Below are 26,919 nucleotides of genomic sequence, written 5' to 3'. Positions count from 1 at the left end.
GTCATGGTGCGTTTGGGAATGGCATGATCTGATGATGTGGGAGCGAGTTGTGAAGGTAAAGGTCGTGGCTGTTGGCGTTGTTGTTGTTGTGAAGCGGAGTTGTGGTTGGTGGTTGTTGTGTGATGGCGGTTGGTATAAAATAAAGATAGAACAGAAAAACGGCTATCTCAAAGCGTCGCAGCCCGAATGAATCGCATTTAATCCCTCGAAACAACGGGTTTGGGGCTAACTACACATGTACTTACAGAGATATCTCACCTATGGGACCTGAATGGTGGTTTGCGAATTTCCACAACCGTAACACTATATATATATATATATATATATATATATATATATATATATATATATATATATATATATATATATATATATATATATATATGTACACACACACATGTATATGCTTCGAGACCATCTATCTATTTATTACATATGCAAATATGGCTCGCATTATTTATCCCTCCCATTTTCATCATGTACACACCAGTTTTAACCTCTGGATACCATCCCTTCCAACTCCTCCATAAAATGTACATATTGTAACTGGCAGGCTGACAGCCGAGAGGTATGCACACTCACCTCCAAAATGTATAGCCAGGGTTCAAATCCTGACCCAGCTAAAAACTGTCATTCCGCTGTTTCACAGACAGGGCGATTCATCAATGTGTGTAATGTCCCTCGGATGGACGTTAAACTGGGCGTCCCGTCTGCCAGCATCGGTTGGTGGATGTCAAAGATCCCACGGTGTCCCTTGCGAAGAGTAGGCAATCTATTGCCAGCACTATAGTCCAGTTGCAAATTCCTCCTCTGACATACAGGGGGCACTGCATCAGCAGCACAACCGCACCCTCAGCCAATGATACTACTCCGCAACATTGTGCTGCATACAAACGAAGAAGAATTGGAACTGGCAATAAGTTTATACCACATTACCAGGTCATACCCTGCAATTATTAAACTTCGGCCAATAAAATGGTTCTACATTTGTTTCCAATAACACAATACTCTGTCGGTTGGGTTGATGTTTGCGATATGTTCCAGTTGCTGGAGACTAAATTTATCTTGATTTGGCTTTAAAGAAATGTGAACAACTTCTTTAATACAGATTTGACATAAAATTGAAAAAAATGCATTTGAATAAACATGGAAAATTAAGGGAAAATACGACAATGAAAATGTACATTGAACAATTAGATGCCACCTTCGTAGTTTTCATTCCCATATCATTTTGCAGAATACCTCCGAGGTATGCCCTTTTCAGTGTTCTGATGTCTGTATGTATTTACCCATATGTATCCATGTTTGATGATAATAGGCTTGACAGGATAGCCTCGAGGTAATGCACTCACTTTTGTTGGGTCGAGTTTGTTTCATTATAGAATCAACGAGAAGGGCACTCGGTGGAGTGCGTACCTCCGCCACGTAATGCCTGATCCACGAAAACATATCGGACTTGATCAATACATTTTTGAAATATCATGCTATATATCGTTTTTTGGAACCTATTTCTCAATGGTGAAGAATCACTTAAAACAATTAAATAATTCTCGTCTCCTGATCCGGATTCGGATCTTCATCAACATCGAATCAATTCGTCCTTGCGACACACCCAACCGGTCCACCAAGTTTCATCCGAATCCGTCCACAACTTTTTGAGATATCCTGCACACAAACAGACAAACAGACAAACAGACAGAAATGGGTGAAAACATAACCTCCTTCCACTTTCAGTGGTGGAGGTATCAAAAGTTGTCATCCTGGCGCTTTCACAGGCAGGGTGCTTCATCTTTCGGTACGCAGTGCTTCCAAAGGACTTGAAGTCCCTTCTGCTGTCATTCACTGGTAGACGATAAATGAGAAGATCATGGGGTCTTTTGCAAGAGGAGGCCATTGTGTATCAGCACCTGTCGAGATTGCAAATTCCTGCCATAATCTCGAGGGGACACCACATCAGGGATATTGACACAAACCTTCAACTTGGCGCAACGATACGAATAATAAAGATAATCATAAATAACTTATAACCCCCGTACCTCACGGTGGGGGGAGAGTGGAGGAGGAGGGAGGTGTGGGAAGGGCATGAGGAGTAGTGTTGTGAACATTTCTGCAGCTGAGAACCCACCCTGGGCAGGTCGCTACTCCATCACAGGGCGCTGGCCTGAATATACTACCAATATAGAGGACAGGGTCACCAGTTTTGACCTTAACTCTTGTAATTTTGATAGCTTTTGACAGATCCTCACAGCTGCCTCCATAAATAACATTCTTCGCGTGCATCATGGAACTGATAGACCCTGCTGGCTCCCTGAAACTGAAGCAGTCCTAAAGGAGTATATGAGGTATTCGGAGACCCAGATGTAACCACCCTATACTCTTGTCCCTGAACTTGGTGGAACACTGAGCATGGTAGAGGCAGGTGAGAGGCTCAACTTCACACAGTACAGTCGGAAAGCATTGAAACTGCTCCATATACTGCGGGTGACTATTACACTACAAAGTTGACCGGCAAAAGTCAACACAAATGCCGTAACTGCCTGGATCCTCAAAAATGACAAAATGTCATATCGTTTTTGACATCCAGAGACCAATTGGGTGCAAAGTTCAAAAATAATTCGTCAGTACACTTTCTACAGTTCCAGCTACATCCCTTATGTCGTCACCTTGTACAAGCGATAGAAATGAGGCAGCCATGTTCTCCACCAAAGCCAGGAAAGCAGCAGATCCAGACGGCATCTACCCTGACTTAGTGAATCATTCATGGCTCATTGGATGAAACTGGTGAACCTCTTTGTACATTGACATTCAATGCACTGATAAAATACCACCAATTTCGGAGGCAAAGATCATTGCCATCCTCAAGTCAGGGAAATCATCCAGCTATACTTGAAGCTCCCGGCCAAAGTCACTTCTCCGTCCAGCTCCCGAGCTGATTGAGTGTCTTCTGCATCATGCTGATTGAGTTGGTTAAACCCAGAGAACAAGCCAATTTCAGAGTGGTGAGATGTTGCACTGATGAAGTAGGAGTGTTTTTCAGTTTGTCCTTAAGACGTGTCTTCAGACTGCGTTCATAGACATGTTTTCAGCCTATGATAGTTTGGAGACACGTACTGTTAATGAAAATGGCCAAAATATTATGTTGCCTTGCTCCAGTGTTGCTATTAATGTCACTTTGAGCAACCTTGGGTTTTGAGAATTTCCCAGAGACCAGGTCAGCTCCCTCAGAACCTTGAACAATGAATTTCCACAAGGCTCAGTGTTGGCTCTGTCACTTTTTAGATCCTCGTTGAGGATCTCTAAGTCTTACTCACGTTGTTCTTCATCTTCTTCTTGTGGACTTTTTTGTTTCACATCCTACAGTTTTCATCGAAACTTCCTGAAACTTGGCATATGTATGTAAAAATACCCTGCGCAGACAGTAACCATCTCCGATTTTGAAAATTCCTCCGAGAAAAAAAGTTGACGTCATAATATTGCCGCTAATGGAAATCACCTATACCATTATCTCCGAAACTAGGCAAGCTGTTTGAATTTTGTTCGCGGGAATCAAGCCGGGCATTAGCACAGATAATTTATCGCAAACCTGATACATCACAATGACATCATATTCGTTTTTATGACGTCATCATTAAGAGGATGAGGATCTTAGCTCATTTGAGCTTGTTAATACACGAGTTGCAGCGTGTTCCAAAAATACCTGGAAAACTTTGGTTGTTAATATATTTAGTATCACAAGTGATACAATGATACAATGTGTTTTATATGACACTGAAAATCATAAAGTTGTGTAAAATTTCACGTCTGGTGGTTTCATATAAAAGAAAATGGTGACTCCACAGGAGAAAGCTCAATGCATCATATAATTCATTGAGACGAGATCTGAGATGCAAGTTCAGCATAATTTCCGTACAAGGTGTGGAAGGAATCTGCCATCGCAGACTAGTATCAGAGAGTGATACAAGGGCTTTAAGGAGACTGGAAGTTGTCAGAAACAGAAAAGTATCGGTCGACCAAGCACAGGTGCAGCAGACATTGTACGAGTGTGTGAATCATATCAACAAAGTCCCAGAAAATCAATCTGACACACAACCAGAGAACTGGGACTACCAACCACCACTGTGCACAAGATATCATTTTTCAACAGGACGGCACTCCCCGTCACTGGGCCTTAGTCGTTCGAACCGTCCTGGATGAAAAATTTCCAGGTCGCTGGAATGGCCGAGATGGACCAATTGCCTGGCCCCCACAATCACCAGACACAATCCCCCTTGATTGTTTTTTTTCTGTGAGGGTTAATCAAAGATGCTGTCGACAACACCAAGGTGGACAACCTGCAGGATCTTCATTCTCGGATAACAGCTGCTTGCGCACTGGTGGACAGAAACATGCCGAGCAAAACATGGCAAGAACTCATTGAAATTAACACCTTTGTCCGAGATAGTTGTGCTCTCAAACATGCTTTCATCTAAATTTCCTAAGCAACACTGATCCCTTCATGAATATCACCCTATATTAGCTAACCCAAACCTCCTCATTCATGAACATGTACAAAACTTACCAAATCTCCACCTCAAATCACACAAAACCTTTTTTGGATCCCAGGCAGCGCTTTCATTGACTTGGGATGCAATGTAAGAAAACATTATAATAATACGAGTTTCCTGACACGGAAATTTGACGTAGGAAGAGGCTAAGCATAATTATTGCCAACTTATCGGTGTTTGTCTGTGCGCTGTCCTTTTAAATGCTGAGCGTCAAGCAAGTAAGCAACATGTACCATTTTAAAAGTCTTTGGTATGACTCACCCAGGGTTCAAACTGCCGACCTCCGAGACTCGGAGCAGACACACTAACCGTGTGTAGCATCAGAGTTTGGCAAACACCGACAGCCTCCATGAACACCCCACGCAAGAACGTCCTGGATGTGACCTACCCCAAAATTTTTGTGTACAGCCACTCAAATTCCAAAGGCCTAATGCTGGATCCTCTCAATATCTCAATATCTGATCAAAAAGTCATCATAATAGTGAGAGCTTTTGTGAACTTGGAAAATTCAGGAGGATGCAACTTCAAAAAAATAAAATGAGGCATTTGAGCGATTCACTCAGGCACTCATTTGAAGCCATTGCCTGGTTGCGCTTAGATATTGAATTTGCCGTTCATCAAGTCATCCGCAAGAAGAAGAATAAATTCACAATGACGCTGATTAGTCCATCGCCAGCAATTTGATTGTTCCTGCAATTCTTCCTTCAATTAAGTCTGAATGTCTACGACTCCACAACTTTATGGGATTGCCACAAATCGATGGAGATGTCAACATGCGTTCTGTGCAATGTAACATTGACAGCAGAGGAACTGATATTGACAGCACATTTCTATTGAAAAGTTATTATATATATATATATATATATATATATATATATATATATATATATATATATATATATATATACATATATATATTTTTTTTCACTCGATTTTCTGTGTAAGGTGATTACAGTGCCTTCAGAAAGTATTCACACCCCTCGACTTTTGCCACATTTTGTTGTTTCAGCTTGAATTTGAAATGGATTCTATTTGAAAAAATTTTGTCACTGATCTGCACAAAACACCCCATAATGACAAATTGAAAATGTGTGTTTTTTGAAATTTTAACAAATTAATTAATCATAAAATATAGAAATATCTGATTACCTCTGCCATCAATTTGTAATGTGGTGTTGGCTTTGCCGTTAGGGTGGTGGCTTGCGATCCCAGGTTCCTGAGTTCAAGCCCCGTTGGCTGCTGGATTAACACCAGGGGGTTGACTCAGCCTGTCATCCTTCTGAGGTTGGTGAAATGAGAACCAGTGTGGCAGCCAAAAGGCTGCTCATGAAGGGAAGTGGGTTTGATGGAGTTATTAAAATCTGGTTCTGGTGTGCTGCAGGCATGATGGTCCGAATGGCCCCCTCCTCCTGTGCCGAAAATCATTGTTATGTTTCCACCCTTTTCTGTCTGTACAGGATGTCTCAAAAAGTTGTAAACGGATTCAGATGAAACTTGGTGGACAGGTTGGGTGTTTGACAAAGAAGAAACAGTTCAATTTTGGTGAATATCCGGATCCGGATCTGGATCTGATAATTTTTTTAAGTGATTCTTCACCATTGAGAGATCGGGCGAAACCAATTATATATCGCACGATATCTCAAAAGGTGATTGAGGGATTCACACAAATCTTGGGTGACAGGTTAGGAGTCCCACCAGGAAGAATTGCTACAATTTTGGTGAATATCCGAATCCAGATCTGGATACGATAATTATTTAATTTTTAACTGATTCTTCACCATTGAGAGATGGGGCCAAAAACGATATATAGCACAATATCTCAAAAACTTGTGGACGGACTCGTACAAACTTGGTGGTCACGTTGGGTGTGTCACAAGAATGAAGTCATTCGATTTTGGTGAAGATCCGAATCCAGATCTGGATATGAGAGTTATTTAATTTCTAAAGTGATTCTTCACCATTGAGAGATATGGCCAAAAATGATATAGTACTGTATAGCATAATATTTCAAAAATGTATTGGGGCTGATTTGTTTTCGTGGATCGGGCATTACGTGGCAGAGGTATGCGTTCTACCGAGTACCCTTCCAGTTTATATAAGTATTCAATCCCCTGAGTCAATACTTTGCAGAATTGCCTTTGGCAGCGATTACACCTTCGAGTCTTCTTGGGTATGTCTGTATTAGCTTTGCACATCTGGATTTGGGGATTTTATCCTATTCTTCCAAAAGCTTTGTCAAGTTGGATGGGGATCATCTGTGAGCAGCATTCTTCAAGTCTTTCCACAGATTCTCAATGGAATTCAAGTTGGAGCTTTAACTGGTCCACTCAAGGACTTTCATGTTCTTGTTCTGAAGCCGTTCCAGTGTTGGTTTTGCTGTGTGCTTGGGGGTCATTGTCCTGTTGGAACGTAAATCTTCGCTGCAATCAAAAGTCTTTTGCACTCTGAAGCAGGTTCTCCTCAAGGAATTCTGTGTATTTGGCTCCATTCATTGTTCCCTCTATCCTTCCAAGTCTCCCAGTCCCTACTGCTAAAAAGCATCCCCATAGCATGATGCTGCCTCTACCATGCTTCACAGTAGGGATGGTGTTCTTTGGATGATGTGCTGTGTTGGGTTTGCGCCAAATGTAACGTTTTGCATTTAGGCCATAAAGTTCCATCTTGGTTTCGTCAGACCCAAAAACGTTTTGACAGATGGCTTCAGAATCTCCGGAGTGTTTTTTTTTTTGCACACCTCAAACAGGACTCAAGGTGGACTTTTTTGAGTAATGGTTTTCTTCGTGCTTTCTTACCATACAGGCCAGACTGGTGGAGTGCTTGTGATATTACTGTCACATGCACACAGTGACCAGCCTTTGCCATAAAGGCCTGTAGCTCTTTCAAAGTTGCCATTGACCTCTTGGTGGCCTCTCTGATCAGTATCCTCCTTGCTTGGTCATCCAGTTTGGGGGGACGGCCTGATCTCAGTTGGGTCTTGGTGGCACCATATGCCTTCAACTTCTTAATGATTGTCTTGACTGTGCTTCAAGGGATGTCCAAAGCCTTTGAGATATTTATATACCCATCCCCTGATCTTTGCCTTTCCACAACTTTATCCCAGAGTTCTTTTGAAAGCTCCTTGGTTCTCACGGTTGAGTCTTTGTTGTGAAATGCACTACCCAGGAGAGAAAACTACAGGAAAAGCAGATTTTATTCTGAAACTATCAGAATCACCACAATTTAACACAGGTGGAGGTCAATTAACTTGGTGTGTGGTTTTGAAGGTGACTGGTGACACCTGAGCTAATTTACAATTGCTATTATAAAGGGGGGTGGACACTTATCCAACCAAGATATTCTAGTTTTGTATTCTTAATTCATTTTCTGAAATTTGTAGAATTTGTTTTTCACTTGGAAGTTGTGGGTTACGATGAGTAAATAAAGGTGGAAAAAAGTTTGATTTAAAGCACTTTAATTGCAGGTGATGAGGGAAGAAAAGGTGAAGATTTTGATAGGGGATGCAAAGTTTTTATAGGCACTGTTCTTAAGCATTATTAAAGCGATATATCGGTTTGCCAGATAACAATTAGGTAGAAAATTGACTCTGCCATACCAATCCTGGCTGTGTACTGTACTGTATCTTCCATGTGGAAGTAGTAAGCTTTTACAAGCAATCGTCGACAAATTTATGTTGGACTTCTCAATTACATCACTGATGAGTACTCGTAATAGTCCTAATATAATTTTGCATGTGTTTTTGTAACGTTGTAAGTTCTTTATCCAGCAGTGAACCGGCTATATACCATCAATCTTATCCCTAGGCCAATGTGGTGCAGCAATTAAAGTCGTTTTTCGACAAAATTCTGTATGAAGACGAGCTCGCAAATCCGCTCGTCTCCAGGATGGAGGGAAGAACTTGTAATTTTTTTTTCCGGATGCTGACAATAACTCGCCTAATCTTCGCGACGGACACGAAGATATTTAACGTCCACCAACGATCAGTGCTTGGCAGACAGGTCCTCTGACTTAATGTCCATCCGATGGATGGCTGTCACATCACTGCCTCGCCATGTGTATCAAACACCAGGGTGACAGTTTTTATCGCTGGGCCAAGATTTGAACGCAGGCTAGACAGCTCAAGGGTGAGTGTGCGTACCTCTATGGTATCCTCCCAGCACACTTTATGCACCAGTTAGCCAGTAAGTACCTGCTGAGGTTGGACCTAACGAAAAGCTGTTCTTTGGTGCAGTTAAAGTAGGAGGTGCTGTATATTGGAGCACATTGATCTTTGGATAATGATATAAAGCCTGCCTCGTTGTCGGTAATTGTGAATGTTAAATCCAATGGTGTTTCCTCATGAATAGCATATTGCATGTCGTTACCCCAGCCATTTTCCCTGCTTGGACCAGATACTTAATCAGCAATCCTTGCATTATATGTGAGTGCATAATGTGCATCGGACATAAGCGTGACGGGTAAAATACTTTTTACCTCTTGTGATACCTTTTGCATCTTCTTGATGTTTGACTATTCAGTATGTATGCACGTAAATTCAAAATGAGTGGATACAACACTGAGAGCATGACCAACTTATGGGCCGACGCAACTTGGGCAATCATTGAAGTAACACCATTCAGCATTTTATGAACATGATCTTCCAACAGACTTGATGAACTATGGTTCATGCATCTTGCATACCAATTTCCCTACAGGCCCAAATAATCAGGCAGGTATAGTGAAGGTGCAATGTCAATTCCGAATGAATGTGCTGGGATTATAAGAACATTTTCATTGGAAAAATCTGCTGATTATTTGAATGAAATATCTCACTATTACCTTGTTTGTTTGTTTTTCCTACAAAAGGTATAATCCTGTGAAATATCATTCGTATGTTGATGAAGGTCGAAGCAGTTTGTATTGTTGCCATTTTCTTTTTGTTCCCCAGTGAATCGAACCACACTATCAATCAATGTGCAGCAACCGGGTGGAGTATTTATATTCTTTCTTTCCATACATTGTGGCTTTTCACCAGTCATTAGTGAATAATTAATAGACTCCAACATGAATAGCTAATGAGGGTCATGTTGCCTTGAAACTATTCTCTATACCTTTTCTTCTCACCCCTCTTACTCATCATTTCATTTCTTACAATTCATATTGTCATTTTTTTCTCTTCCCTGATGTATCATTGTTTGACTGCCCGTGATATCAGAATGCTTCCTCACTTTAAAGTTCGTTGGTCTTTTTGTTTTTATCCATCGTGCTATATCGAGCTTTTTATAAATAGTATTTTCATAAAAATTGCAAAGATTTTGATAACTCTTCTCATTTCCCACATGAACACCCCCATTTTGCAGTTTTTACTGAAATTTAAGCAGTTTAATGTTATAATGTACTCAGAAATTAAAGCATAGAACAAATAAAAAAATTGCAGATAAAAAAGAAATCATGGAATCGTTTTGTTGAACAAAATTTAATCTAAATTTTTGACTCATCAAAGTAGCCGCCTTTTGCAGATATAACAGCCGAACATACTCGAGGCATTCTTTCTGGAATGGAAATCAAATATTGTTTGGAAAGTTCTTCCCAACACTGTTGCAGAAGTTCCCACAAATGTGTTGCACTTGTAGGTTGCTTTGCTTTCACCCTTCTGTCCAGTTCATCCCAAACCAGCTTGATGGGTTTTAAGTCTGGAGACTGTGCTGGCCATTCCATGATTTGAAGCCTACCGTCTTGTTCTTTTCTTCTGAGGTAGTTCTGACATCGCCTGTAGGTATGTTTTGGGTCGTTATCTTGCTGTAGGATGAACCACTGACCAACTATACGTAGACCAGAGGGTATTGCATGGCACTGCAAAATGCTGTGGTGGCCCTTTTGGTTCAGGGTGCCAGTCACTCTGTGCAAGTCGCCGACTCTGGATCCAGCAAAAGAGCCCCAGATCATCACGCTTCCTCCTCCATGTTTGACAGTTGGTGTCACACACTCAGGAAGCATCCTTTCACCTTCTTGATGGTGTACACAAAAACCCTGTGTGATGAACCCAAGATTTCAAATTTTAATTAATCGGTCCATAAGACCTTCTTCCAGTTTTCAGTAGTCCACTGGTGGTGCTTCATGGCCCAGGCAAGCCTCTTTTTCTTATTTTGTCTACTTAGCAATGGCTTTCTTACTGCCACTCGACCTGTCAAACCTGCAACTCGAAATCTTCTCTTCACAGTTGAAACTGAGACTTCCTTACTTCGACCAGTGTTAACCTGTGCTTGAAGCTGCTGTCCTGTGAGCTCCCGATCATGCAAGCTGTTGACTCTCAGAAACTTGTCTTCTGATTGTGTTGTGGCTTTGGGTCTGCCAGACCTCTTCCTATCAGAGTTTCCTCCAGTTTCCAAATGCCTTTTGATGGTGTAGGAAACTGTACTCACTGACACCTTGGCTTCTTTGCAATTTCTACAAAGGAAAGACCTACACTTTTAATCGTTATCATGGTCTGTCTGTCTTCCTTTGTTAATTGTCTTTTTCTCACCATTATGATAGCAATATACTACTTCCTGCAGTGCAATATTGGCCAAATAATGCTTCAGAGGGTGTAGCAACACAGTCTGTTCCAACACTGCTTTTATACAGACAGAGGGTTTGTAAATAATCAACAAAAGATGCGACACCTGTAGGAATTGTTTGCATCAACTCTCAAGGCTTAATTTACTTAAATTGCTGCAGAACAGCTGCAGTTGCTGACCCATTACTTGTTCCCTGAAGGGGCCTTTTTTAACAACTCGAAAATTTACATTATTTTTTCAGTTTTTGGTCACCTAAACTTCTTTTTTTTAACCTCTGTCAGTTTACCGCTTAGCTTTGTACGATTTCATTCACTGGACTTGAACTGGTTATTTACTGGACTTGAACTGCTTAAATTTCAGTAAAAACTGGAAAATGGGGGTGTTCTAAAACTTGTGACCGGTAGTGTAGTTATATATATATATATATATATATATATATATATATATATATATATATATATATATATATATATATATATATATATATATATATATATATATATACACGCACATACATACATACGATGTAAAAGTACATGCTCACATTTTCTAAAGAAAAACCGTAATTGTTGCCACAACTGCAATTTCCCTTTCACTGGTGCTCATAAAGAAATTCAGAACGTCTTCCTGATTCGTTAAGAATTCAGAATGGATGGATGGATTGGTCATGCAATCCATTGTCATTTGGGATTACACAGGTCAGTACACTCAAAATACACTGGTTCAAAAGAGTCCTTTGTGCAGACGTACTGTACTTGAACCAGGTGGCAGGGCATTTGTTTGAGTTGAACTGCGAGGTCTTCGTTGTCGTTTGTTTCTCGATCCACTTTAAAAAACACATTTTTCATGGATGAACAACCACACATACTGTCCAAGAGCTCGGAAGGATCAGGTGTGGATTATTTTCTGCAGTTTATACGTTTGTATGAAATGACATTTGCGCAGCTTGAAAATGTATAAGAAAATACAGGACACTGTGAGGATATGTAGCCCGTTGCACACTTGCTGCATCTCCATCTTTATTCATATTGCACTCGTGCCCTGGTTTTCTGTAAAATGAGTTTTCAGAAATGAATTTCTTGATGTGCCGTTCGATCCGCTCCCTGCTCTCAGGTGTATCCATCCAAGATGAACCGTAATAGAACAGGACAGCACAGTGAATGCTTCTCATGTGCAATGTAGAATGGCATGTAACACATGGTGTGTGTGTGTGTGTGTGTGTGTGTGTGTGTGTGTGTGTGTGTGTGTGTGTGTGTGTGTGTGTGTGTGTGTGTGTGTGTGTGTGTGTGTGTGTGTGTGGGTGTGTGTGTGTGTGTGTGTGTGTGTCATGCTGTGGGGGCAGTAACATTTTCAGGAATAAATGCCATAAATATTTAATTGTCACAGCCACTTTTTTTTTTGTCCTGCTTGACTTTTTCAGGAAATGTTCTAAAATAGGTGTATGTTATTGTTTTGGACTTTTCATAGTATTATGATTATTTTATCAATGTTGCTTTGAGGTTGGCTTTCCAAATTTCCAACCAAATCCTAATCTCCCGCAGAACTGGGATAGTTTTCAGAGTAGAGGTGCTGACCTTTTTATGTACTGCATCACCTGATTCACTGAAATAATTCAGTTCTTGTTCCAGGTGTGAGGCTTGAATGATGGTGTCGTTGGTTGTTATTGTTGTTGTTTTTCCAGATTAGAAAACCTCATTAACTAATTTTTTTTTATATGTGTATATAATTACCATTTTTACAAAATGTATAAAATTACCATTACTAAAAAAAGATATACAGCACATATATATATATATATATATATATATATATATATATATATATATATATATATATATATATATATATATATATATATACACATTACCATTTTTAAAAAAGGTCTCGGTGCATTGTCACACTGTTGCCTTTAATGTACTTTTCTTTTTTCTTTAATTGAAATTTCCCTAAACTAGACTGAGAGCTAATAAAGGTGTAGGGGTACAGAGAAAAAGAAGAAGAGGAAAAACTGGCAAAACCCTCACCTCATCCTGAAACAAGGAAACCTCTTCACAGGACCACTGTGCAGGAGGGGGTAACTCGACCAGGTGGAAAAATAAATTTTCCTAACCGCATTGGGTGTTTTTTAGGAGACACCATCTCCGTACTGGATGGTCATTGGCTCCCGAAAGGAACTCATCTGTTCTTAGTCAGGTGTTGTTTTTAGTCCTGGCGGGGTTTCACAGTCACCCTCCAGTGAGGGGTGTCGGTTTAGTCGCTGACAACCTGTACTGGTGGTTGATAGAGATTTGCATGCATGACAGTGGCACAACCCATCAACGGTGTAACACGAGTTGCGAGTGTAAAATCTCTCCAGGTTCTACCCATGATGCCATCTTACAAATGAAGTGCGCTTAACCAGGTTATCAAGCTCCTGCATTACCTTTCACCTTTATAGTTAATTGACCACATTATTTGCAATGTTTTGCTGTTAGTACAAGACCAATAACTTTACCATTGAGGTAGAACTGTAGTAAAGTTAATCCGGGAGGACTTTAGTCTCATTTAAGACCAAGCTTTTTAGAAATCGGTTATGTATGAGGGATGAAAAGAATGTTTTGAGGCTGAACAAGAAAATGACAATGCAGTAGGTTCGAAATGTTTTATTTATTTACTGGGAAATACAACCCGTTCCTTCACTGGCAGGGACAATAAATGAGGGGGTGGGAGAAAGAGAGGAGGCAGGTGTGTAGGGTGAGAGGGGGGAGGGGAGGCAGGGAGGACGAAGAATGGGGGCTAGGGGGAGGTGGGGAGAGCGACACCTCACAAAATGTTGCTATTCATTGCGGAAGGGAGGGGTGCAAGAGAGAGAGAGAGAGAGAGAGAGAGAGAGAGAGAGAGAGAGAGAGAGAGAGAGAGAGAGAGAGAGAGAGAGAGAGAGAGAGAGAGAGAGAGAGAGAGAGAGAGAGAGAGAGAGAGAGAGAGACAGACAGACAGACAGACAGACAGACAGACAGACAGACAGACAGACAGACAGACAGACACACGCACAGAGACACGCACAGAGACACGCACAGAGACAGCGACAGAGGTGTGGAAGGAGAGTGCTGCAATTTGTGAGGAGGGCACATAGTGAGAGAGAAGGTTGGTGGGGGGGGCAGGACAAAAAAGACAGGTGGTGGGTAGAGGAGGGGTTAGCAAAGAGAATGATATGTGACGCTTAATGACCGAACACAGGGAGAAAAAACAAAAAAACGTGTCAGAACAACTGTACACACAACCACACAACAGAGTTTGGAAAGTAATCCGTTGGCACATCTGCAAAAACTTTGATATTCAAGTCCCCGAAAATTTGAAACCCCATATGCAGATTACCAATCAACGACACACACACACACACACACACACACACACACACACACACACACACACACACACACACACACACACACACACACACACACACACACACACACACACACACATCATGTTCCGCTATGGTAATGCAGTTTATATATGTCCACATGCATAAAATACATTAAAATGACAAACACAAAGACTTACCTTAAAATCAATTCAAGGCACAGAACACAAAATGTCAATCTCTGCTCTCTGCCTTCACAGCCAGATCATGGCAAACACATGGTCGGATGGACCTCGTTGTTTTTATATGTGTATCAATGTCGAAGTGAGGGGTGGATTATATTTAAAGGAGATCACACAAAAAGGTAAAACAAAACGATGTCCTGTAAAAATAAAATTGCACATATTCATCAGATGAGACACCTCCCGAGGCACTAACCACACGGCACCACAGGGCCCAACACAGGCGGAAACGTACGTCTGTCTCATCGATGTTCCCTTGAGAGCACGGATACTTTTACCAAAACGAACAACCAAGCAGCTTGGAGAGCGCTTACCAAGTGGCTTAAGCACTCAAGCAAGCACTCAACAAAACGGTTGTTAAATGGCTCAATTGGCACAGGATGAGGGATACATTAAACATACACCTCCTGGAGACGTCAAATATGTCCGAATTGGACAAATTAACACTTTTCTAGGAATCGGAACTGCTTGTAAGTTCGATTCTGGAGCTTAAATTTTGGAACTCTTCTTAGTTCAGGAGAGAGTCATGGTGATCACGTGTTGCTAAAATGAAATAAAACAATAAATTCTGACATCTCCGGGCGTTTATAAGCATTGCAATGTACCCAGCGATTTGTAGCTTTGATGAACAGGCATTCGATAACATGAGTGAGGAAAGTGAAGACAACAACATTATCGTAAATAAATCATTGCGGCCTGTTCCAAGTCAAGGCATGGTTGAGCAGGCCAAAAAACATGGCAGTTTCAGACCCCAGCGAGGTTACCTTGGAACTGTTAGGGGCCGAGGATCGCCTGATGAAGGATATAATTAAATAAGGCCGTTAATTATCTTCAAAAGGGGTGTTTTAATTAACCCAAACACCCAATTTTCACTCCTTCACTTCCTTGGAGTTTTCTTCGTGTGCATGCTACGGTTCAGGCTGTTAGGTTTTATAGTTTTGGAGTTATGGAGGAGACACACTGACACACATATACACACACACACACGCACACACACGCACACGCACACACATTGCCTTTTATTAGTATAGATTACATCCTTCTCAATTCAGCTTTCCATGCATTTTCTTAGTCATCCAACATTTTAACAATTGAGAATGTTTTGCCTCAGGTAATGTACTCTCTTGTTGTGTCATTAATTCTCTCTGAGTCTCGAAATGCAGAAACCCTTACTATACCTTCCAGCTGAGGCTCAGCCTCGGCGTTTGCTTTACAGAAGGTAATCGGTGTTCTTCTTGGCAAGACATGATGGTTTGGATCCAGGATTAAAATGACATTTTCCTGGAGTATATATTGCTATAGTGGCAAAGGCTCGTGTACAGGAGTTTTAAGGGGAAACTCAGGTGCATTGGGACACCCCCTGTAGCAGCTATTATTGGTCAATGATATCAAATGCCAATGTGTTGACACCGAGTACCGTTGGCCAGGAATAGCTGTGAGGTGGAACCGTCTCCTTTAATGTGAAGCCCTCTTCTGAAACCTCATCCCCACACCCATACTCGACATACCAATACTTTATCTACAAGAAAAGAAACATTTTTTTAAAATGTAAAAACATCAAATCTCAAAAATCAACCAAACAACGTAGAAATGACACCACATTACGATGTCACAATATGACACCACAATCCTTATGGATTATCATCACGACATCTTTTGACATTTTACTTTTGTTGTGGGATTGTGATGGAACAACGTTAAAAGATATCATGATGCTAAACCATAAGAGGATTGTGGCATTGTATTGTGGAATCGTAATGTGGTGTCAATCTTCATTGTTTTTCTTCTTATTATTATTTTCTTCTTTATTCTTATTCTTCATCCATCACAAAATGCCTTGAAGGCAGTCCAACAAAATGGAATGATAAACACTGAAAAATAAAAAAGTTGAAAAATGACGTCATCTTTTGACGTCATTTTGACGCACTTCCGGGGACGTCACGTCCAATCGGGGACTACCATTCTGAAAGCTCGTAGTTCACTGAACGTTTTAACGTTAGTTTCATGTCAAAAGCTCTATTAGATCTGAAGTTATGCCTACAAGTATATTTTGACCTTGAGTGTGACCTTGACCTTGACTACAGAGTTAATTGGCAAAACCTGTACATCAATAAACAGATATTTTGGTACTGATCCTAATGCCTGGATTTGGGAGACTTTGCTTTATAAATTATATAGATATTTGAATGTAAAATATCAGGACATTTTAGCCACAATTGAAAAACGTCATGTTCAAACGTCAATGACGTCATAACGTTCACTCCGATCGAAGTTAAATTTGGTGTGTGACGCCCTTAAGGTAAGTCCTACAAAACGGTATGATCAAAACTGATGAGATCGAAAATTGAAAATTTTCGTCATCTTGTGACGTCATTTAGACGCACCTCCGATGACGTTACGTCAAATCCGACACCACATATCCAAAAGGTATCTTGTCATGGAACAATATGGCGGTGGTTGCATGTCGATAGCTGTATTATGCAGGAAGTTATGCTCAAAAGAGTGTTTTTGACCTTTTCATGACCTTGACCTTTGACCCGATCGCTCCGAAAATTTAATCAAATCGTCCTTGGATACTCACGAATCATCGCACCAAATTTCATGCAATTCGGTTTAATACTTTCTGAGTTATGCGAATAACAAACAAACACACATATTCACAAATAAATAAATACACAGCGACCAAAACATAACCTTTCGCAGAATGCGAAGGTAATCAGCTGTTTCTGCAGGTTTCTTCTGCTGGGTAGTGCATTTCACAACAAAGACTCAACCATTAGCATGAAGGAGCTTTCTAAAGACCTCCGGGATAAAGTTGTGGAAAGGCACAGATCAGGGGATGGGTATAAAAACATTTCAAAGGTCTTGGATATCCCTTGGAGCACAGTCAAGACAATAATTAAGAAGTGGAAGGCGTATGGTACCACCAAGAGTCCAAGACCCTGCCTAGATCAGGCCGTCCCTCCAAACTGGATGACCAAGCATGGAGGATACTGATCAGAGAGGCCACCAAGAGGCCAATGGCAACTTTGAAAGAGCTACATGCCTTTATGGCAAAGACTGGTCACTGTGTGCACGAGAAAACAACATCACAAGCATTCCACCAGTCTGGCCTGTACGGTAGGGAGGCAAGAAGGAAGCCATTACTCCAAAAAGCTCCTCACCTTGAGTCCCGTTTGAGGTATGTAAAATGTAAAAATATCATTGCATACAAAATGTAAACTATTCAGCCTGGCGGAGGTATGTTCTCTACAAAGTGCCGTTCCGTTTCGCCAAGTTGTCACTCTGAGTGATTTTTCATTTGTTTGTTTGTTTGCCTGAACAGAGCTTTAGTGTTTTTCTCCACAACTGCTTGTTGGATCGAGGCAAAGTTTTCACCATCGGAGCAACGACTCAAGTGAAATGTTTTCTTGATAATTGTGATGTCATCGGTCACATGGCATGGCATCCATGTTGAAAAAACAGAAAAACTTATCTGTATCTCTAAAACCGCACCAAGGAAAAAAATTGAAATTTGGCACACGAGAAGTGCTCTACATGGGGAATAAGTGTGATTTTTATGACATCATAGGTGTCTTCGTTATGATGTCATAATTGCATATGTAGAATGCCACATCTGATCAGTATGAAAATGTTTGAGGGTCATCTTGGGATAAAATGGTCCACAGAAAAAAAAAACAAAAAAAAAACATGATAACGTCACCGGCCACGTGATTTGGCAGCCATATTATTTTTTTGTTTTTTTAAACCTTCAAAAAATCTTCTCTGAAATGGCTGATCAGATCGTGGCGAAATTTTACACGTATGACCGCCTATGCATAAGGAACAAAAGGTTCACACATATGTTGTCATCGGTCACATGGTTTGGCAATCATATTGGATTTACCCTAAAACCCATAAAAAAATCTTCACACGGCTGGACAGATTGAGGGGAAACTTCACACAAATATTGTATTGAAGAAAAATATCAAATAATGTTTTCTCTGGAACTACTTAATCAATCGACGTGAAACTGCCCAATTATCATTTAGTGGTGATGATGAATTAAAGTTTAAAATTTCAACTTGATCGGACACATGATCTGGCAGCCAGAATATTTAATTTTTTTGATGTGGGTTATTTTTGATATTTTTGTTTTTTTTGAATGAGGCTCACTTGGCTGTTCCTGGATGGGTTTGAGGGTGGAGGAGTCGCGGCTGGAGCGCGAATCCTCTCCAGGTTCCTTCCTGATGACTCCATCTTTGCTTTTTGCTTGTTCGGGTTCCTTCTGATGGCTCCAATGCAGGACTCGTACCTGTTTGGTCTTCCGTTTGATTTCAATTTAATTTATTTTAATCCCATTCAAAAGTCAATTGAATAACTAGAGGGGGAGCATTCGGGAGATTGCAAAACCTCCACCGCCAATACTGCTGGGTCACTCACGTGAACCTTATATCTTATTCATTAAATATGATGTCAACAGTGCTGACAGTTATAGTTCTTTTCTCCAACATTTTTTTGGGGGTGGGGGGGGGGGGTTGGAAATCACTTAAAACATGTAGAAATGCAAAAAAAAAAAATCTAAATTTTGTTGAAAAAAAAGTTGCAAAATTTTTTTTTCTCTAACAATTTTTTTTTGGGGGGGGGTTGGAAATCACTTAAAACATGTAGATATGCGAAAAAAAATTTTATCCCTAAATTTTTTTGGGGGAGTTGGAAATCATTTAAAACATGTATAAATGCAAAAAAATTCTTTTTGGGGGAGAGGGAATTTTTTTGGGGGGGGTTGGAAATCACTTAAAACATGTAGAAATGCAAAAAAAACATTTTTTTCTCAAATTTTTTTTTGAGGGGGGCGGGACCAAGTCCAAAATTTAATGGCTTGATCCTTGGACCATAGCTAACCCCCCCACCCCCTGCCACCAAGTTTCGTCGAAATCCGTCAAAGAGTTTTTCCATAATACTGTGAACAAACAAACAAACTCACAAACAAACAAACAAACAAACAGAAAGGGGTGAAAACAGTAACCTCCGATCTTCGATGGCGGAGGTTAATAATGAAAAACGTCATGGGTCAGGGTCAGGTGTCTAATCAAAGCGGGGTTGCCTCAAAGCGGGATGTCTTGGTACCCGGTCATCACTGCCAGCAGTTATAAAGTGGCAGTTCTAATTATGTCTCTTATTAATTACGTAACAGACCAGTACACAAACGCCACACAAAACAAGTTCTTGCGAGGGTCTGCAATCTCCGATTGCTCTTTCAAGTTTTGAAGTCAGATCAATGTTTTAAGAGGGTGGGATAATGACTGATTTTGCTCCCCTCTGAAAATAGGCATTTGGGTCGGGCAATATATGAATGATTTTCAGGACTTCCCCCTTTCTGGATTACATTAAACTTTTAGTTAGTCATAGAGGGCACTTATCTGAGTATAAAATAGTTGAGAGACATTCTGTTGCAATTTGTCTGAGTTTGACCCAATATCTTTCATCGAATTCCTGGACTATAAGTGCAGCTTGGGATGGAACACCTGACACTGCTTTTGTTTAGCAAACGTGTTGACTGAATACAGAACGAGCTTTCACTCGGTGTCGGGGGAGAGAGGAGGCTTGCTCATGATGATTCATAATTGCCAAATCTCAGCTCCAATTTTCAAAACAGCCTGCAGCATCAGTGAGGATGCTGAAAGGGGGGAAATAAACTAATAACTTAATGTAAATGTTTAAACTGTGTGGGAGTGTGGTTAAGTAATCAGCCTTATCCTTGTGACTGCTGGGCGATTGTCTTTTGTTGACTTGATAGTATATTCACCCACAAATGGAAATCACTGCCTCTGCAAAAACGATGGAATGTATCAACAAGGAGTTGATGGAGTATGTTTATAAAGTGCGACTGCTGACATTCTGATAATTAACCCTTCATCTCTCTTGCTCTGCAAAAACTTGGGGCTTACATTCAAAATATTGGCCACAACTCGTTTCCCACGTGGTGAAAATGTTATGTGCTCTTCTCAACTATTAGTTGATAAAGAGTCGTTATGCTGTTCATTGATGCATACTTATGCATACTGATGCCTTGGCTTCACAGCAACTTGTATTTCATTGTATCTACAAAACTATCTTCTTCTCTTTTCCTTATTCCTGTCTCTCAATGCCCCCTCTCCCACCCTTCCCCTTATGGGTTGTTGTATTTGGTAATTTAAGGAGAGAGCTCTCACTCCCATATAAAATAATTTATATCTTCTGCTGCTCTTTTCTTATCTCTTCTTTTGTATACGTACTTGATTTTATTGATGAGGCGTGGTTCAAATTTGACCTGAATTCAGGTTTACAAAGCGCAAAATTATATTTTTAACAAATTTGTGTTTATAGTCTTGGTTGGTAATCAATATAGTCATAAACTTTTAAAGCATGTGCTGAAAATCAAGATGGTGGCAAGTGAGATCACAAATAATTATGAAATTTCTGGTCAATTAAGACTACCAAGGCTGTTGAAATTTACAGATGATTGGGCTACACAGTGTGGTGATGACCTCCTGTCAAGGATAGGTGAAAAACATTTCAAAATAGAAGTGAAAGCTGACAGAATGAACTACGTGCTGCAAGACCGCCCACCTTGATCAACAACATCAAGAGAGTTGAGGCTCGTGTTTTGAGTGACTGGAGAGTTTTTGATCATCATATTATATGTTCAGAAGTGAACAGAAGCATCTGTGCTGCTGTCTATCATCTATGATAATATAGTTGTAAACAAAATTCCATGTCAAATTTCGTGTGTATGGTTGTTGGTTGTTATCTCCACATGCAGGTTATCGGAATGTGGAACGGAGTCCTCCCAGGTCTCGAAAGTAAGGGAAGGGAGTAGCTGGGGTCAGGATTCATGGGCCAAGCTGTGAAATTGTGTTGTTTTCAAAGTTTTGTTCTGAGTGCTCTTTTCAGGATCGTTACTGAGCCCAGAACAGCTTCCAACTGCACTTCAGTTGTGGTAATGTTATGAGGGATTTTTTTTTTAAGATCTCTGTAAGGTTCTTTTTATCATTCCCATTGCTCAAATAATCACTGGTACTGTTATAGCGTTTTTCAGATTCCAGGATCTTTTCAATTCATTTTTGAGTTCTTGGTAGTTGGTTATTTTCTTGATTTCTGCAATATTAGGCCAAACTCACTGGGAACTGATACCTCAATTAGCAATGCCGTTTTTTTACTTTTTATACCTAAGTACTATATCCGGTCGCAATGCTTTGTTTTCTCTGTTCACGCTTGATGGCATCATCAGTTCATATGTGAGCGTTACTTCCTTGTTCTAATTTATCACTTTTGGTTCATGTTTCTATGAGTTTTATGGGACTGGGATATTGAGACTTTTGCAGATGTGCCAGTGGATTACTCTACAAACCCTGTTGTGCTTTTGTGTGTACAGTTGTTCTGACATGAGGTTTTTTTCATTGTATCTACAATTTTTTTTTCATTGTATCCATCCTGATGGGAGGTGGCTCGTGCTTTCTGTTTCTACCTTGCAGGACCTCCGCTTGTCCGATTGACTCAGTCGTGATATTTTCTTAAAGCAATTGGTTTAGTGTCTTTGGTCTTCGGCATTAATAATGATTCATTCTCCATCCCAGTTGAGCTGACCTCTTCTTAGCCATTCCATTGAGCCTTCTTTGGCAATGCCAAATCCGTCCAACTCTTTTTTATATATATATATATATATATATATATATATATATATATATATATATATATATATATATATATATATATATATATATATATATATATTCCTCCTCTTTTGTCGTTCTCCCAGTTGTCAGTGTATATCTCCTAATATTTCCCTTTTATATTTTTCTTTCGTCTTTTTTGCTATCTTTGGGGCTGTAGTCTTTGCTGTTTCCGTTTCATGGGTGACATCTTCCATTTGCACCTGCCTTATGGAAATTTTTGCAAGGTGGGTTAGGGATACCTTCTCTGGCTTGCTGTCTTCGTGTTTGCGCACAAATTAATTAGATTCTGTTATCTGTTGAACTTTTCACATATTCAGCCAGTTCGACAGATGTCATTCTGTGCACTTGGTTGAGTTCCATCAGACTGCTACCTCCTTCTCGTCTTGGCAGGTACATTCTCGGGATGCATTGATTTTTGTTGAACATTTTGTGGATGGTGAGGAGTTTCTTTATTTTGATATCTAGTTTGTTGATTTCCATTTGTGGCCAGTTTATTACTTTGCAGCTGTATTATAATACTGGTATTGCTAGTTGGTTTATGGCTTTGATTTTGTTTCTCACAGTGAGATATGTTTTCAGGATAAGCCTGGTTCTATGCAAGTATTCTTTGGAAATTGTTTTGCGCATTTGTTTGTGGCATATTTGGTAGTCATCTTCTACTCCGACGTGTTTGTGTGATGCTTCGCTGTCGAGATCCTGAATTGTTGTATCTGGGTTGATTTTTATGTTGTCTGTTTTTGTTGGTCTACCTTGTACGAATATACATTTAGCACACTTATATAGGCTAAATACCATTTCAATATCACCAGAGTACAGTTTCCCTAATTTCAGTTGTTCTGCCAATTTTCGTCGTTCAGGGTGAAGAGTTTTAAATAATTCATATATGGTAGATGTGTCACCTTCCGTCTCTTAGGACATGCTTTTATTGGATGTTTGGGTGTATCCGTGCCTTACTCATAAATGAGGTTGCTCAGTGGGTCCAGGGAAAACAGGAGGCTGGAAAGGCTCTCAGCATGGAAGATCCCATGTCATATCCTCACACCTGGTATTTCAATCTTTCTTTCGGAGTATTGTAATATCAATGTGGAATGTATTCTAGTGTTAGATTGTTTTCTCAACACGTTCAGTTATTTTAGGGTTGATCTTGTATACCTGCATGCATTTTATCATCCACGAATGTGAGACACTATCAAAAGCTTTTTTTATCATCTATCCCGGCTGTTGAGAATTTGGTTCTTCTCATTTTAGTTTTCAAACATGCCTTGTTTAGTAGTTATCAGTGGTCTATTGTTCCATTGCATCCTCTTGCATCCCTTCAATTGTGATGTGTGCGTGTTGATTCATGCATATATCTATACCAATAAGTGTGTGTGTGTGTGTGTGTGTGTGTGTGTGTGTGTGTGTGTGTGTGTGTGTGTGTGTGTGTGTGTGTGTGTGTGTGTGTGTGTGTGTGTGTGTGTGTGTGTGTGTTCTTCATAGCTCCAAAACCATAAAACCTCGCAGCCTGAAACTTTGCATGCATACGAAGAAAACTCCAAGGAAGTGCAAAAGTGAAAATTGGGTGTTCGGGTTAATTAAAGCATCCCTTTTGAAGATAATTAATGGCCTTATTTAATTATATCCTTTATCAGGTGCATCCTCGGCCATCACTCTCTATGGGGTCTTAAGGCGTATCCTGGGTAACCTCACTGGGGTCTGAAGCTGTCGTGTTTTTTTGGCCTGGTAAACCATGCCTTGACTTGGAACAGGTCACAACAATTTCTGAACAATGAAGTTTTTATTTTTCACTTTCCTCACTCATATTATCCAATGCCTGTTCATCAAAGCTATGAATCACTGGATCGATTGCAATGCTTGTGAACACCCAGAGACACCAGCATTCCTGGCTTTATTTCATTTCCACACATGCGATAACCTGAGAATCTCTTCAACTAAGCTGAGTTACAAAATTTAATCTTCCAACTCGAACATAGAAGCAGTTCCAACTCATAAAAAAGTGTTCATTTGTTCAATTTGGTCCTATATGATATTTTGGGTGTCTCCGGGAGGTGTGCGTTTGATGTGATGGTCCAGTGATTGCTAATCTCGTGCCAAGTAAGCCGTTCCTGATCAACCATTTCGTTGGACTGCTTAAGCCACATGGCGAGCACTCTACAATATTCACACTGTCACTGAATACTCTACATCGATTAACTTGAACAACGTGTAGGGGCCACTCGCCTACGATGGCCCCGCGATGTTTTGTGGTCCCTTCAGCACAGATAAACACAAATAAAAACTGGAAGGGCACTCGGTAGAGCGCATACCTCTGCCATGCAATGCCTGATCCACGAGAACATATCGGGCCCAATACAAAATAATTATATTATATACTCCCAAAAAATATAATGCCATATTTCGTTTTTGGCCCCATCTCTCAATGGTGAAGAATCACTTTCAAAATGAAATAATTCTCGTATCCAGATCCGGTTTCGGATCTTCACCAAAGTCTAATCAGTTCCACAACTTTTTTAGATATAGTGCTTCATATTAGTTTAGCCTTAGCTCTCAATGGTGAAGAATCACTTTAAAAATTATTGGATCCAGATCCAGATTTGGTGCTTCACCAAAGTTGAATCAGTTATTGTTTTGTCACACACCCAATGGGTCCACCAAGTTTCGTCCGACTCCGTCCACAACTTTTTGAGATATCATTCTATGTATCGTTTTTGGCCCTATTTCTCAATGGTGAAGAATCACTTTAAAAATTGTAGTAGTCGGATCTGGATCCGGATCTTCACCAAAATCTAATCAGTTTGTCCTTGTCACACACTCAATCTGCCCACCAAATTTCATCCAGATCTGTAAACAACTTTTTGAGATATCGTGTACACCAACAAATAGACAGAGAGGGGTGAAAACATAACCTCCTTCACCTTCGGTGGCGGACGTAACAATAAAACAACAGCTTCCACTCCCAAAATCCTCAGCACCAAAAATATATGTTGGAGCGAACAACCACCCAACCTTACAACATGTACCACTCAACAACAAAACACACACACACACACACACACACACACACACACACACACACACACACACACACACACACACACACACACACACACCAAAAAAAACCCAAAAAAAACAACTAGCCTCATACCATGCACTGCTCAATTCAACAACTAGACATCTCTCCATATCTCTGCCACACTCAGTCATGACCACTTTTAGTCTTGAAAGAACTACCACCCAATCAACCTCAACTTACACCATTCAACCTGTCTCCATGAACTTCCTCCAAATCCAAAGTGAGCCATTCAAGGCAACCTGGGCCACTCTCTCACATATCTTCCTTTCTTCCATTCTACACCGAGTCGAGCAAGAAATGCATAGAAGGAATTGCCAATATACCCTCGACATTCCACCTCAAATGGCTGCCAAGAAACTCGCCAACCCTTCTCCCGACATCCCACTTCCAGCTCACCATACTTTCCGCTCTTCCTCTCATGCACCTCCCACCATATTCTCTTCCCAAGATACTGACAATTCCCCAAAGATGGCATGCCTTGTTGTACCAGACCAGATGACGATGTCAGGTCGCAACATTGTCATGCAGGTCTCCTCCGGGAAGTCCATTTGTGGCTTTAGGTCTGCCACCACCTGCCCATCACATGCATTTGGTAGACCTCTTGCCTTCCACCTCCTCCTCCTTCCACCTCTTACCGCCTGGCCCTCTTTTTACAAATAACACCTCTCCCATGGGCCTCCTCCTCCACTCCCCTCCTTCTCTATCTCATCACATCTTGTTGCACCATCTCCACTACCATCACCAGGACTTCGTTGTGCCACCATCTATATCTTCCTGCTGCCAGTGTGACTGAGCATGCACTCAGTGCATGCTGCATTGTTCCCCAACATCCACACCAACAGCAGCTCTCCTCCTGCAACAACCCTGACACTCTCAAATTTGCCGGCAATGGAAACATATCATATGTTGCCCGCAACAGGAAATTCAACAGTATTGGCTCCTACCTCTAAATCTCTTGCCATTTCAACATCCTCACCTGCACACCCTCCCACTGAGTCCCAACCCCTTTCTGTGCCTGTCCGACTGCCTTCACATATCTCTCCTCCTCCTTCCTTCTCTCCTCCCTTTTCACCATTTCCCTACTTTCCTTCACACATGCCTTTCCCCATAGATCATGCTTCATCCACCCCAAAACATGCTTCCTATTCTGTACCATTCCCAGTACCTCTGTCGGTTCAATTTCTCGGAAATTAGCATAATGGGCTTGAGGGGGATAAAAACAATAATTAAATGTTGTGAATTAAAACTTGATATTTAAATAAATGTATTGTTTCAATCTGTAATGGAAAATGTACTCAAAGATGGTATGATTTTATATGCTTGATGATGCATCTATTTTTTTTTTATTTACATAATCAAATCTTTCCTCTGTATTGAAAGATGATCAATCTGTCGAGTAAAGATGTTCAAAACCCAAAGAGTGGCAGTTTTGACGTCATTCAGTCATTCTGTGCTGGGAGATAATCTACACATATAGGTTTGAAATA

At 40.5% G+C, this 26,919-nt stretch overlaps 1 protein-coding gene across 4 annotated transcripts in view; it reads left to right on the top strand.

The window, feature by feature from the left end:
• LOC147029751 (secretion-regulating guanine nucleotide exchange factor-like) overlaps positions 1-26,919 on the top strand; it is a 230,893-nt gene that overhangs the window by 192,344 nt on the left and 11,630 nt on the right. Inside the window, exons 11-12 of one of the 4 annotated variants that reach the window (XM_085873052.1) lie at positions 5,736-5,828; positions 9,469-9,507. The exons of 1 other annotated variant lie outside the window; for it this stretch is intronic. In XM_085873052.1, the coding sequence (XP_085729178.1) occupies positions 5,736-5,828; positions 9,469-9,507 (132 nt within the window). The remainder of the gene's footprint in view (positions 1-5,735; positions 5,829-9,468; positions 9,508-26,919) is intronic. 2 more of the 4 variants (XM_085873055.1, XM_085873056.1) reach the window with 2 other exon arrangements.

Source organism: Eptatretus burgeri, chromosome 3 (genome assembly GCF_056783735.1).
Source record: "Eptatretus burgeri isolate ZD-2024b chromosome 3, Ebu_testis_v1, whole genome shotgun sequence".
Classification (NCBI taxonomy): domain Eukaryota; kingdom Metazoa; phylum Chordata; class Myxini; order Myxiniformes; family Myxinidae; genus Eptatretus; species Eptatretus burgeri.
Note: the sequence above shows the minus strand (reverse complement) of the source record. Positions and strands in the feature narration are given on the sequence as shown.